The sequence below is a fragment of the Macadamia integrifolia genome, chromosome 1 (genome assembly GCF_013358625.1).
Source record: "Macadamia integrifolia cultivar HAES 741 chromosome 1, SCU_Mint_v3, whole genome shotgun sequence".
Lineage (NCBI taxonomy): Eukaryota > Viridiplantae > Streptophyta > Magnoliopsida > Proteales > Proteaceae > Macadamia > Macadamia integrifolia.
The window spans coordinates 1,745,594-1,758,783 of record NC_056557.1 but is presented as its reverse complement, the minus strand read 5'-3'; the positions used below and the strand labels follow the sequence as shown (position 1 = coordinate 1,758,783).

Here is a 13,190-nt window from a genome sequence, read left to right as displayed (position 1 = left end):
CATCATCATCTTTGGGGGCCACTAAATGCTAAATGTGTGATTGATAGGGCCATTTGTCGTGTTCCATGGAGACATCAAGTGCACTGTGGCTTTGTTCATAGAATAATGGCTTATGAGTTTCCAAATTCCAACGTTCCATTTCAAATTTAAAATTTAGGAAAGGGAAAAGATTTCAATGACCTAATTGCCCTCATACGGATCGATGCCATTTTGTTGTTATTCATTGGTGCTTTGTTATGAGCAGCAGAAAACATAGAGGGCATGTGATTCTTGGAGTGGAGGTGAGGTGGTGGACCCCATAAATAAATAGGTTAATTTCTAAAAATATTTATTGACATTTCTGATTTTTCATATAATTGTCAGATAAAAACAATTTTTTCTGATTTAACGTAAAAATTGAGTGATACAATGATAGCGTTTAACAATAACTCAATGATTAGTTACAAAAAAAAATTGAGTTAGACAATGATAGCGTCAGGGGTGTCAAACCATAAATCGAACCAGTGAACCGGCCGGATCAAAGCAATAACAGTTTGGATCAAAGCGAACCAAAGTATTATTGCTTCGGTTTTGGTTTGGAGTATTGCAACCCAAACCAAGTTGAACCACATCGAAACTGGATGAATGCGAAACCAAATCGAAACCAGCTCAAAACCCAGATTGAAACCGAAACCAAATTGGTAAGAAACCAAAAACAGTCCAAAATTCATTAAAAAAAAAAAAAAAAAAAATTTTGCATAGTTTTTATATACATTTGTGAAAAGTCAAATCTAAATCGGATCAAAACCCGAAACCAACCAGAGTACAAATCGATATAAGAAACCTAAGACAAACCAAAACCAAATCACACCAAGATCGAAACCAAAATTGCCTAATTGGTTCAGTTTCAATTTCAACATTTTCACACTGAAACTGTGCCAAACCAACCTGTTGACACCCCTAGATAGCGTTTAATAATAACACAATGATAAATTATTTTATTTTCAGATAATTTAATAATAATTTTTACCTCTGAAATGAAATCTTCTGCATGAGAATTTTATTGACCATGGAATGGGATGAAAGGCACCTCAGTCATTTGTTCCCATTTTCTTTGCATCACCTAGCCAACATCGCTGCAAGTCTCCTCGTCCCCTCTCCCCTTCTCCATCTTGGCTCCCTCTTATTCTCCCCACAAACGCTGGCTTCCCCTCTCCCACTAGAGGAGTAACCATCATATGAGTGGACCCACAGCTCAAGATTACATTGCCATTATCATTGTGAGTCTACATTCTCTACTCACGTGGGGTGCCTTCTCACATGGATATTTACCAATGAGATGAAAAATTGAAGGCGTTAAATGGCTCATAAAATTTAGAACCGATTCAAACTTTTCAATCCAAAATTTCTCGTCGTGGGATCTGATTTGTTTCCTAGACCAATCCTTCACAGGCATCCAATTCCATATCTTATCGCAACTTTCCAAAAGTCTATTCTTTAATTGGTGCATGTCGCTAATGTAGTGAGTTTGAATCTTCTTCACTGAGCAGTGAGTGACAATTAACATTCAACAGTTGGGAGGCGCCAGCATATAGCTCCAGCTGTTGGATGCTCAATACCTCACTGGCAAAGGATTTGAACACTATTGAATAAAATCTAACAAGTACATTATCTAAAGGAAAAGGTCCTCTACAAGCAATATAGAGGAGCACATCAATGAGGTGAGACAAATAATATCAAACATTAGAGGACAAGGAGATCATTTCATGTTATCCCTCAAATAAGCATCTATATTCACTTACTCTCGTTTTTCTTCTGGAATATTTTTTGGATTGGGGTTGAGGGGTGAGGGGAGTTTTTAATGGGCTTGGATTGGGCTTTGGCTGACCTAATAGAAGGTAGAACTCTCTTGTAGGGTTTGGCCTACCCGAAGCCTGCTCGTCAGTTAACCCATTATGCACGTCCTTGGAGAATATTTAATGGGCCAGTCGGGTCATGGTACCAACTTAGAATGATATATGGTAGGAGACTCTTTGCTGGTCCAAACCTGGACCAAGGTCTTAGGCGGGGAATTTGCTACAGAGCCATTTTAGAAGGCACCCAAATTGGGTCTCGATCGAGTTCGAGTTTTTCCTTACGTTTGCAGAGTTATTTGCTGCTGCTGCCGTTCTCTTTAGGTCCCACCCACGACCCACACCCTACTCATCCCCACCATGATTTCTTCCTGCTTCGTATACCTATTTGTGCCATTTGGAAGATTTTTTTTTTTTTTTTTTTTTTTGTTAAGGCAAACCTTTCATGTATATCCATACATCCCTTCATGTAGTTTAGAATTTTCATACGTTTCGTAAAAGGCAAAATTTGTTTTGGTTGAAATTTGACATAGAGCTAAGGAAATGTGGGGTCTATTTCTATCCATTGAATTTCAGGCCCATATGACATACCACATGGCAGAAATTGATCTGCCAACCAGAGATTCCCTTGTTATTAAGCCAACTGGAAAACCTACTCCCATACTTTTCTTTCTTATAACATCATAATTAACATTTTTTCACATAAAAAATGTGAACCGCCATTAGGGGTTTGAGGAGGGTCATTTGTGTGCAACCTTACCCTCATCACACAGAGAAACTATATTCTAACTAGAACCCACGACTATTAAATCACAATAGACCAACCTTGCCGTTGCTCTAAGATTTCCTTTTTATCTTTTCATATATTTTATCAAATATAAAAAAAAATGACTTCATAACCATATGACATTAAGGTCATGTCCTATGCAAGAGGCTCATGCCACTACGGGGTTTGATGATAGTCATATTATATAAAGATGAATTGTGCGAGGGTCAACAATGCTTGTTATTCTTCACTTTAGTTTTGCCTTAAAACTTTCATTATAAAACAAAGGAATAGATTTCAATTCAAATGCATATGTTAATTTATTAAGTCATATGAAATGGTCCTGATCTAATACACTCCTCCCCCTTCTCCTCTCATCATCAAAGAGAGAGAATAAATCAAGGCAAAATAGTGACGAATTGAAACTTTCAATTTCATCTTTTAGCCTCAAGGTCCAATTTCTCACCTCCAATGATAATAAATAAAGAATCTCTTAATCCACGAGTTTGGTAATTGGATGAGACTCCAACAATAGTAATAAGAGTATTTCTAACTTTGTACAAATAAAAGTATCAGACATAATTATACAAAAAAAAAAAAAATTCCTAATGGCTAGATTCTGTTCACCCACCCCATGGTGACGTAAACACTATCCTCTCCATATACTGAATATGCTATTAGAATTTAGTTGGTTAGTTGTAAAAGTTAATAATTAAACGACCGTGCAGCAGCAGCACCGAATGTGACAACACGCATTTACGTAAACTCAAATGACCGAATCATCTTCAATGCCATGACGATCTAAAGTCACTCACTAATGACTTAACAGTTAAAAGTCCAAACAGTACTTTATAACTCCTCTCCTTCACTCATGATCTTTGCATGGTAAGGTGCTCTTCTTACTGGGAATAAAGAAAACAATAATAGCCCAGCGACTTTGATGTCTCATAATAATGACCATTAACCACTTTTGAAGTTTGAAGTTGCTCCAGTCGGCATAACGCATGAGAAGGAAGTAGAGCATTCTTTGCAGTACTGTTCCACTTGGAAAACAACAATTAATGAATCAATTAAGCCAAGTAATTTGATTTGAAAATATTATGATTTATGAAAAGCATGGTTTGAGATAGACGTTTATGGGACAACAACATTAGGCCATAGGCTTGTGACATGATACATTTGTTATGAAAGTGATCTCCATTATTTTTTTCCTTCTGGATTTGTATTGTTGTCGCAATCGTTTGTTATTATCGATAGGGGAAAAAGATTCCACGGCATTGGAGTAGGGATTATTTCTTACACCTTATCCCATAATGAGTTATTGGATTTCACCTTGACATGATGTGGTCTCCTATCGAACAAGTCTATCTCCACACTTTCATTGTCTAGCTACATTAGGTAAATCACAAGCTATTTGTTTACTTGCTTTCCAAAGGAAGGAATAGTCCTTCTCCGTCACTAGAGAAATAATCCACAATAGATACTTTATGATTGAATCTCTCATCATCCATGGTGATTTCACTTTATAATTAGAATCTAGGAAAAACAAATATCGCATTTAACTCCCTGCCCTATTTCTAAACATCGGAAATAACTTCTTTGATCAGATTAGAGATTAGATATCGCAATTGAGGAGATTCTAATTAATCTCTTGCCATTAGGTTGACATAAACTTTGTCTGATAAATCAAGAAAAAAAAAATAGTAATTAGTGCTCTTTTTCAGATGCAACAAACACGACTTTGATCTCAGCATGAATGATCAATTCAATTAAATAAACTGCAATGAATATGATAAGAAGGATACATATGGAAATTTTAGTGGAATAAATGACAAATAAATACTCTATTATCACCTTTCTATCTTACAAGCCCTTGAGAATTGCCATCATTATTCAAACATAATTTTCAAAAAAATTTAATAATTGGTGCATATTATTAGGCTCCAATTTAAGTTTACAAAGTAAGTCAACAATCCTTCAATAATTGTTATTTTTCGATCATGTGTTTCCATTATGATGGAAAATAAAGCTACAACCTGAGGCCATAAGCCAAATACTTCTAATAACAAAATACTAGAAATATAAATACGCTAGATAATAATACAAAAGCTTTAGAAATTAACTCCAATTTGGTTGTACTATATATTATTACTCCTTCAAAAACTTTTGTAACCCTTTAACAAATAATTACTCCATAGGAAAATGCTAGGTTAACATGAACTAAAGGACTACAACTCATTCAAAAGCCTCTCTAAATCTTAACAAATAAATAGGGAAATGCTAGGTTAACATGAACTAAAGAAGTACAAGTCGTTCAAAAGCTTTTGTAAACCTTTAACAAATAGATACTCCATATGGAAATGCTAGGTTAACATGAACTAAAGGACTACAACTCATTCAAAAGCTTTTGTAAACCTTTAACAATTAAACACTCTATATGGAAATGCTAGGTTAACATGAACTAAAGGACTACAACTCATTCAAAAGCTTTTGTAAACCTTTAACAAATAAATACTTTATAGGGAAATGCTAGGTTAACATGGTTTAAAGGATTACAGCATGACGTACAAAGTGCATGTCATAACACACATACTTAATTCATTGCTATAAGCTTGATCGAAGGGAACTTCTTTCCCTCTTTTTTTTTTATGGGGTGTCTGCAACCTTTGTGCTTATTATCACGACATTTCTTCTCATACATATCTCATCAATATTAACTTGTTGATTCATATTAATCAGTAAGAAACCCACGCATATAAGATTACCATATCATGGAATAAATGTTCATGTGTGCTATCTGAGTGAGTCCCAGTCTGGATGAGTGACCTCATTAAGTTAGGTGTGAGCTACCTACAGTTAAAGAATCACTGAAAAATGAGATATGTCCTGCCCGCATCAATGTTGAAAACTTGTCGTCTACTTCCAAGAGAAGTTTATAGGAAAGTATAAAATATTTTGTAAATATTAAGAGTGTATAAATTATGTTAAAATAAAATTTATAACAAATAATATATTTACAATATAGTCATTAATAAGAAATAAAGTATAATTGTTGGAAATGCTTTTTTCTATGAAAAGGAGAAAAATATTGAGATTGTTCATAATCCAAGTTTGTGCAATCTGCAAAAGGCTATTTGTGTATTATTTTATAATAGTAATTTATTAGTAGAAAATGAAATTCATTTTTTAAACTTTTTTTTTTTTTGGTTGGGTAAAGGGAGTAAATTCATTGTTTATACCATACATTAGATAATTGTGCATGAGCCGTGCATTAAGGAGGTGCTAGGGATGTGTGCATCATTGTAGATATTCATCATCAATTGGCTTACTTAAAATGCTAAAATTTGTTAACAATACCATTAATATACTTTGCCATGTTAAATCTAATAATCCACTTATATTGTCAATAATATTCTTATGAGGCCGTCTTATATGTCTAATTAGATTTATAATGTTGGTTAAAGAAATTATATATTTTTGTCAACAAATAAGAAAAATACTATTTACGAGAATAAGTACTTATAATGGCAATTCCTATCATTTTTATTGCTTACTATTTAACAATGGTTTGCACTATAATTATGGAAATAATTGGCGATACTAGTCCTTGTAAGAATAAAAAAAAAAGGTGTTTCTATATTAGTGATGCCCTCATATGATAAGTTGATTCACAGGGCTAACGAATGATAGTGAAGAGTGCTAACTTAAATTTGGATGCCAATTTGAATCCACAAGCAATCGACTCAAATACCGATAAAATAAGGACTTTCTTTCATTAGATTTCTAACCCCATTTGCTTACATACCGATCTTCCATGGTCTTCTACTGAAAAAAATATGTTCCATGATAAAGTAATTTGGATTAATTATTTTGCCTTTCCATTCTTATTACACTTTTTCTATGTATTGAGTGTAGTGAAATTCCTCACCAAAAAAACAAAGTGTAGTGAAATTCATGTACAATTTCTCCTTATCAGCCTCAGATTCCGTGGTTTATTGTCTTCTTGATGGAGCCCTTTAACATCCTTGATGTTATGTGTAACAACAATAATATATTAAGGGAACTGTTTCGGCTCACAAGTCCCACCTCACTGCCTCAGCCATTAAAAATATGTCAGAACCGCATAAAAGCGGGTTTTTAAACCTATTAGCTGGCACGCATAGTCCAGCTTAGCATATTATTCCCCTTACTAAACTGATCGGTTCAGCCAAATCGAACCAGATAATTATCGGTTTGGTTTCTATTTAGAGCTTTAAGAATTGGTACCAAAATCGATCAGATCGACGGAAAATAAAAACAGAACCCAAAATCAAACAGAGAAAATAAAATAATAAAAAATCTTTTTTTTAATAATAATATGAGAAAAATAAACTAATCAAACCGTTTATAGGGTGCTCCATGCCCCTAGGATTAGTCTTCGTACAACAAACAGTGCTTCTACAGAACCAATGGACGATAATGGGCATGCCAAGACTCGAACTCACAATCAGCCAACTCGAACAGTGATGAATTAAGGGCATTTTCATCACTAGGCTACCAACCCCATTGATACATGTGTCCTCCTTAAGATTATCATTTTTTGTTGATGGGGGACATTTTAGACTTGTTATGTTATTTGTTTGCCAATAATACGGGATAAAAGGGTAAATGAAAAATATTTTGTTTTAAATGTCGTTCCTTCTTTTTTTCTTTTATATATATATATATATATATATATATATAAAAAGCCTTCAACGTTTTTATATTTTGGTCATTGATTGACTACCAAGTCATCTCACAATTGTCTACTGATGAGTGATGGAATATAATATGCTTTAATACTAATTTATATAAAAAAATATCTATATTATAATTGTTCTGAATATTAGATGTAGTATTGAGTTTTTTTTTTTAATCTACACCTTTAAGATTCACACTTTCTTTTTTTTTTTTTTTTTATCATTCTCTACATTTACCATTTGGATTTTTTTTAAAAAAACCTTGTTTGCTAACTATTGTCGCACATATTAGCAAAGATTCTAGATTGAAAAACTAAAAAAAATGAAAATCCAAATCCCAGAAAATTCAACCTAGAGAAAGGAAAACTTTCTTCCAACAATAAACCCCAAAAAAAAGGATGCACAAGAGGGAAACAAGGAAGGAAACTTTTTAGACTGGGACGTTGACGGGATTCCCCGGTTCTTGGGCCATCCCTTGCGCCCAAATTCCATTCACTCAAGCTAAGGTTTGTCCTTGGACCGCCACATGGCCGGACCCCAGTTTGCCGGTCTAGAGTCCTAGACCCACCACATCCCTTCTCCCTCACTCTTCAAAACCCCACTTGTCTAAGCTCAATCACATCCGATCCTCTTTAATTCTCACTCCTCTCTATCTCTCTCATTCTCTTTTTCCACTCCCGCTCCATATCTCAGTAGCGCGTAACCAGTACGCACAACCCAGAATAGGGCTCGACCTTCATCAACCCAACTATGCAACCATGGCTCGACGATCTCGCCGACGACCTGCAGAGTATGAGCTTCAACTCCACTACCACCGCCACAGAAATCAATCGTAGCACCAGCTCCGGCTCCGAGACCACCTGGACCGCATCTAGCTTTGCCTCCATTCCCACCAAGCCCCACGCCCCTTCCGGTGACCCTTGCTGGGACGGGATTCGCCGCGTCAGATCGGAATCTCCCTCCGGCATACTCGGTCTCGGCGATTTGCGATTCGTTCAGAAACTAGGAAGTGGTGATATCGGGTCCGTGTACCTAGCGGAACTAAAAGGCGCCCCGGGCTGTACCTTCGCAGCCAAGGTTATGGATAAGAAGGAAATCGAGAGTCGGAACAAGGAAGGCAGGGCCAGGACCGAGAGGGAAATACTGGAGATGTTGGATCATCCATTTTTGCCCACTCTTTATGTGAGCTTGGAGTCTACCAAGTGGTCTTGCTTGTTGACGGAGTTCTGTCCCGGCGGCGATCTTCACGTTCTCCGGCAACGCCAGCCCGGCAAACGGTTCGACGATGCTGCCGTCAGGTGCGTACGTTAGCAATCACTCAACCTTCACTTTGGCCCTATGGGCTGTTCTTCTATAGTGTGTTTGGCTGTATGCTCAGTTGATCACCCATTCAATCATGGCCGTGTATGTATTATACGCACATCATTGCACCTTAGGATAGATGATGTATCATTTGTGGGGTCCACCACCTGGTCTGCCCGTGGGCCTGTCGGAGTCCTGGGTCCAGCGTTTGGTCATTTTCCTCCCTCTTCCCATGTCGTTTGACTTGTGAGCGGACAATCTTTGGCTGTTTTCGCTCTGCATATTATCGTTTCCTTCCTCCTTCCGTTTCAACGGTTTTGTTCTCATAGATTTGGACGGTCCCGTTACGTGAGGCCCGTCAAAAGGATCTTTTCGTTAACAAAACGAGAGGCCACAGGAGTACCGGACCGAGGGTTCGCTTTTTATCAATTTTTTTTCCGTATCTGAAGTCAGCTCAAGCCGTGTGGTCGTTCTAGATCTAGACTAGGACACGTGCCAGAACCCTAATGATCCTGACGCAGTTGATGATGCGATCGATGGTCGTGACTGAAAAAGTCAAGAACCATTTGGACCTGGAATACCGGATCCCCGTTATCTAAGCTGGCGCTGTTAGATTAGATGTTCGGAGTCTAACCCCCCGCACGTGAATTACTTTAGAAAGAGCGAATCGTGATTCGCTTTTACAGTTTAGTTATACGAGAAAAATGTTGGGAATTGAGGATATTTTGGTCTTTTTATCTTCCACCAGTATTCCTTTGGAAATTTCCATTCCATCGTGTTTCGCATGCCTCGATCAGATTTCCCCACTCTCCGTTGGCGGGATTCCTGGGATTCTCTATTTTTTTTTCTCCTTTCCTTTCTTACCAGTAATGAAAACCAAATTCACGAACATGTCCCTCCGTTCGAAGACGACAACCTAACCCTACTCCAACGTGTCGGGTTGTTATTAGTTAAGTCGTAGTGGACCCTACACGGATAAAAAATTAAAAAGCCTCTTATTCTGTTTGTTGCTAGGATTCTCTTTCTATAAAAAAATAAAAAATTTGATCCTTAATTAATGAATGATTAGTTTTTTAATTAAGTGATGATTAAAGTAATCTTGTTGACTGTTAAGTTTCCTGCGGCCCTGCCCGGTCGGTTGAACTGCAGGTTCTACGCATCGGAAGTGGTGGTGGCTCTAGAATACGTCCACATGATGGGGATCGTGTACAGGGACCTCAAGCCCGAGAACGTGCTTGTCAGATCTGACGGACACATTATGCTGACAGATTTCGACCTCTCACTAAAATGCGACGATTCCACATCAACGGCACAGCTTGTTTCCGATCAAAACCCACCGGCCATAGCTCCGACGGTGGATCCACCCCCATTCGCCGCCGCGTCATGCATCCTTCCAAACTGTATCGTCCCGGCGGTATCCTGCTTCCATCCGAGACGGAAGCGAAAGAAGAAACAACGCCACCGTGGTGGGCCAGAGTTCGTGGCGGAGCCGATAGATGTGAGGTCGATGTCGTTCGTAGGAACACATGAGTACTTGGCACCGGAGATCGTGTCGGGTGAGGGCCATGGAAGTGCTGTAGATTGGTGGACGCTGGGAATATTTATATTCGAGTTGTTGTTTGGGGTGACACCTTTTAGAGGGATGGATAACGAATTGACACTAGCGAACATCGTGGCCCGAGCACTTGAGTTCCCTAAAGAGCCGGCCATAGCAGGACCGGCTAAGGATCTCATCACCCAATTGCTTGTGAAGGACCCAGGGAGGCGGTTGGGTTCCACTATGGGTGCCACAGCCATCAAACATCATCCCTTCTTTAATGGCGTAAACTGGGCGTTGTTAAGGTGCACGACGCCGCCTTACATACCCCCACCCTTCACTTGCAGGGACATCTCCGACGACAGTGGCCCTGACACTCCAGTGGATTACTATTAGTTGGTATAGAGAGAGAGAGAGAGAGAGGAAGTGTTTAATTAGTGTTTATAAATGATTCTTACAGTCGAAAAGGAGAGATGGAAACCACTTTGAAGTGAGAAGTGGAAAGGATAAAATTTGCGAGAAAAAGTACAAACCCTCTTAAAGAAGTTACAGTTCTACACTTATGAACGTGCCATTATTGCTTTTTTTATTTTGAATTTTAAGTTTCAGAGCCACAGTGGTTAACCGCGCCACGAGGTGCATGCTTGGCATCCATTAACATGTCATTTAAAGCTGGCCATTTCTGCCTATATCAAAGCAGCATTGAGGTGCGGAAGTAGTGCTCTACTATACGTGGCAGTCATATCTTTTTCAGTTTTCTTGGACCAGGGGGATATATACGAAGTTCATACGTAGTAGTACTGTAATAGTAGCTAGTACAAAGTCATCACAAGTGGTGCCTGTGACAATGCCGGTCCGACCATTGCTGGGCACAAAATTTTTGGTGGGACTGAGTGAGTGGGGTGAGGTGAGGCAAGGTAGGTGGGAGATTGACCGATTGGAAGCAGAGGAGGGATGGACGGGGAAGAGGCCATGGTCCATGGATGGATATGCGACGATCTAGTTCTTCGTGTCTGCTTGTGTCTAACGAGCCCCAACCCACGTGTATTGTCTACTTGGGTGATATATTCTGAATTTTTTGTACTTCTTTATCTATTTTTAAAATCCTAGAGAATCTCATGGTTGCATTCATCCATCCATCCATGCATCATTTCTCTTTTTTCCATAATATCATTTGTATGTCCGGCCTGAGAGGATATGATGACGAGAGTTGTGAAAGTTTTCTTTTGGTAAAGGGTAGGTATATCCTTTGGTATAACCCCATTAAGGTGAAAGTTTGATCTTGATAATCGGAACGCATCCTGGCTTGTTTTGAGCCTGAATAGGGGTTGAGTCAAGTTTTTTTTACCTCAAAGGTGGGTGAAGGTTGAAAGGCCCCAACCTTGGGTTAGAGTTGGTCGGGCTCGGGTAGATGCCTCAGCCCAGCCCAACCCAACCCAGCCTAAAATTTAACTTTGAATTTTTATATTAGAATTTAAGGCTCCTATTGGTATTTTATTTTTTTATAATTTTTTAATGTATAAGATACGAATGTCAAAAACATGTCAACTAAGGTTAATCCAACCATTGCCAAAGCCAAAGTCAACTCAGCCCAACCCATTCCAGCCTGACAGGGTCTATTAGGGTCGGGTCAGATTGGCATGAACCCAAGGTTGGGTTGGGCCTGAGCTGAATTTTGAGAACCTAGGGTTATGTTAGGGTTTTAAGAAACCTGGCCCTATTTCAACATCTACCATGATTTCTATCTCTCTCTTCCTTGTTCTTGGAAATTTACCTTACGCTATCCCATCCCATCCCAATCTAACCTAATCTAATTCAACCAAACTTAATCCAACACCATCCTCCTATTGATTGAGCCATGGGCTCCAAGAAAGCTGGTGCCATATCTTACTTTCTTTTTTCTTCTTTTTTTCCTTTTTATTATTGCTTTTTATTTAACATATTAGATTATGTAGTGAAAATAATGGAGTTAGTTTGCTGCTTAGAAATATGTGGACTTAGTTTCTTCTGTTAGGAGTTTACATTATGAGCTGCTTGATCAGTAGTTATGAATAAAGTTTAGAAAGTTTTCCTTTAGCCACCATTAGGGGTGTCAAATGGTTGGCTTGGTTTGATTTTGGTCAAGTTGAATTGATATCGATCCAAAAATGAGGGAGATCAAAATCAATTCATCAAGGAATTTTGGTTTCCATCTTGGTTTATTTTGATTTTTCAATATTGAGTTAGTACCAGTTTAGATTGGTTTATTATCAGGCTTGAATCATAATGAAATTTTACATTCATATATAACATGTAGTGACGAAAGATTTGGCAAAAACACTTTAACTTTGTGACTACATCATGGTTTATCATTGTAAGGAAAAGATGACTAATATTAAAACCAATTGATAACTTATTGATAACTCACACGGGGTGTTTAGTGCTCTTCACTACTTTCAGTAAAAGTTGAATGGTTCTCATTCAACCCTAGTATGACCCGGTCTATGCAGTTGTGTGGTCAGTATGGGCCCGCAGGACTAGTCAGGCCGAAGGCCTGGATACCCATTGTTAGCAAAAAAAAAAAAAAGAATTAATATTGAAATCATAAAATGAACTGTATTATCCAATCATTCATTTAAGGGTAATTTACAACGCCACCCCTTGGAGAATGCCAATATTATAGGGACACCCCCTCTCTTTCACCAAATTGGACTCGGACCCCCTGCCGTCAGTCAGTGTTACAAAATGCTTTGAAATGACGTTTTTGCCCTTATGAGTAAAATGCTGGTAAGTTACCTATTTTCATTATCCCAAAATACCCCTCTTTACTTTTTTACCATTTCATTCTCCTTCTCTCCTCTACCAAAGGTTCAGATGAGTTCCAGCCAAGATAAACAGGACAGTCGCCGGCGAATACTTCTCTTTTCATCCCTGGCGAGAAGTGGACTTCCCATCGCTGCCATCTTAGGTCGCCGGCAAAAAGGTTTATTTGTTTTCTTTATCCTAATCTTCCGAGTTTTGCTGTGCTAAGGTTTTCTCTCTCTCTCTCTCTCTCT

The 13,190-nt window shown here is 38.3% G+C and overlaps 1 protein-coding gene across 1 annotated transcript; it reads left to right on the top strand.

Annotated features, from left to right (window-relative positions):
• Positions 1 to 7,921: 7,921 nt before the first annotated feature.
• LOC122076202 (serine/threonine-protein kinase D6PKL2) lies at positions 7,922 to 10,714 on the top strand. The gene is made up of 2 exons (XM_042641557.1): positions 7,922 to 8,614; positions 9,768 to 10,714. The coding sequence occupies exons 1-2, from the start codon at positions 8,067 to 8,069 to the stop codon at positions 10,549 to 10,551; spliced, it is 1,332 nt and encodes a 443-aa protein (XP_042497491.1). The 5' UTR covers positions 7,922 to 8,066; the 3' UTR covers positions 10,552 to 10,714.
• Positions 10,715 to 13,190: the final 2,476 nt, after the last annotated feature.